At 73.9% G+C, this 253-nt stretch overlaps 1 protein-coding gene across 1 annotated transcript in view; it reads left to right on the top strand.

Annotated features, from left to right (window-relative positions):
- Positions 1 to 253, top strand: part of ESPN (espin) — a 7,666-nt gene that overhangs the window by 928 nt on the left and 6,485 nt on the right. The window contains exon 3 of the mRNA XM_010565382.1: positions 47 to 229. Coding sequence (XP_010563684.1) covers positions 47 to 229 — 183 coding nt within the window. The remainder of the gene's footprint in view (positions 1 to 46; positions 230 to 253) is intronic.

Below are 253 nucleotides of genomic sequence, written 5' to 3'. Positions count from 1 at the left end.
GGCGTGGGGCTGGCGGCGCCGGCACTCAGCCCGCCTGCCCACGCAGATGAGCTTCACGACGGTGAGCCTGTCGGAGCGGGATGCCGAGGGGGCCACGGCCATGCACTTCGCCGCCAGCCGCGGCCACGCCAAGGTGCTGAGCTGGCTGCTGCTGCACGGTGGGGAGATCACTGCCGACGCCTGGGGCGGCACGCCGCTGCACGATGCCGCTGAGAATGGCGAGCTGGAGGTGGGGGCCGGTGGCCAGTGGGGG

Source organism: Haliaeetus leucocephalus, unplaced genomic scaffold (genome assembly GCF_000737465.1).
Source record: "Haliaeetus leucocephalus isolate CR32 unplaced genomic scaffold, Haliaeetus_leucocephalus-4.0 Scaffold190, whole genome shotgun sequence".
NCBI classification, from domain to species: domain Eukaryota; kingdom Metazoa; phylum Chordata; class Aves; order Accipitriformes; family Accipitridae; genus Haliaeetus; species Haliaeetus leucocephalus.
Note: the sequence above shows the minus strand (reverse complement) of the source record. Positions and strands in the feature narration are given on the sequence as shown.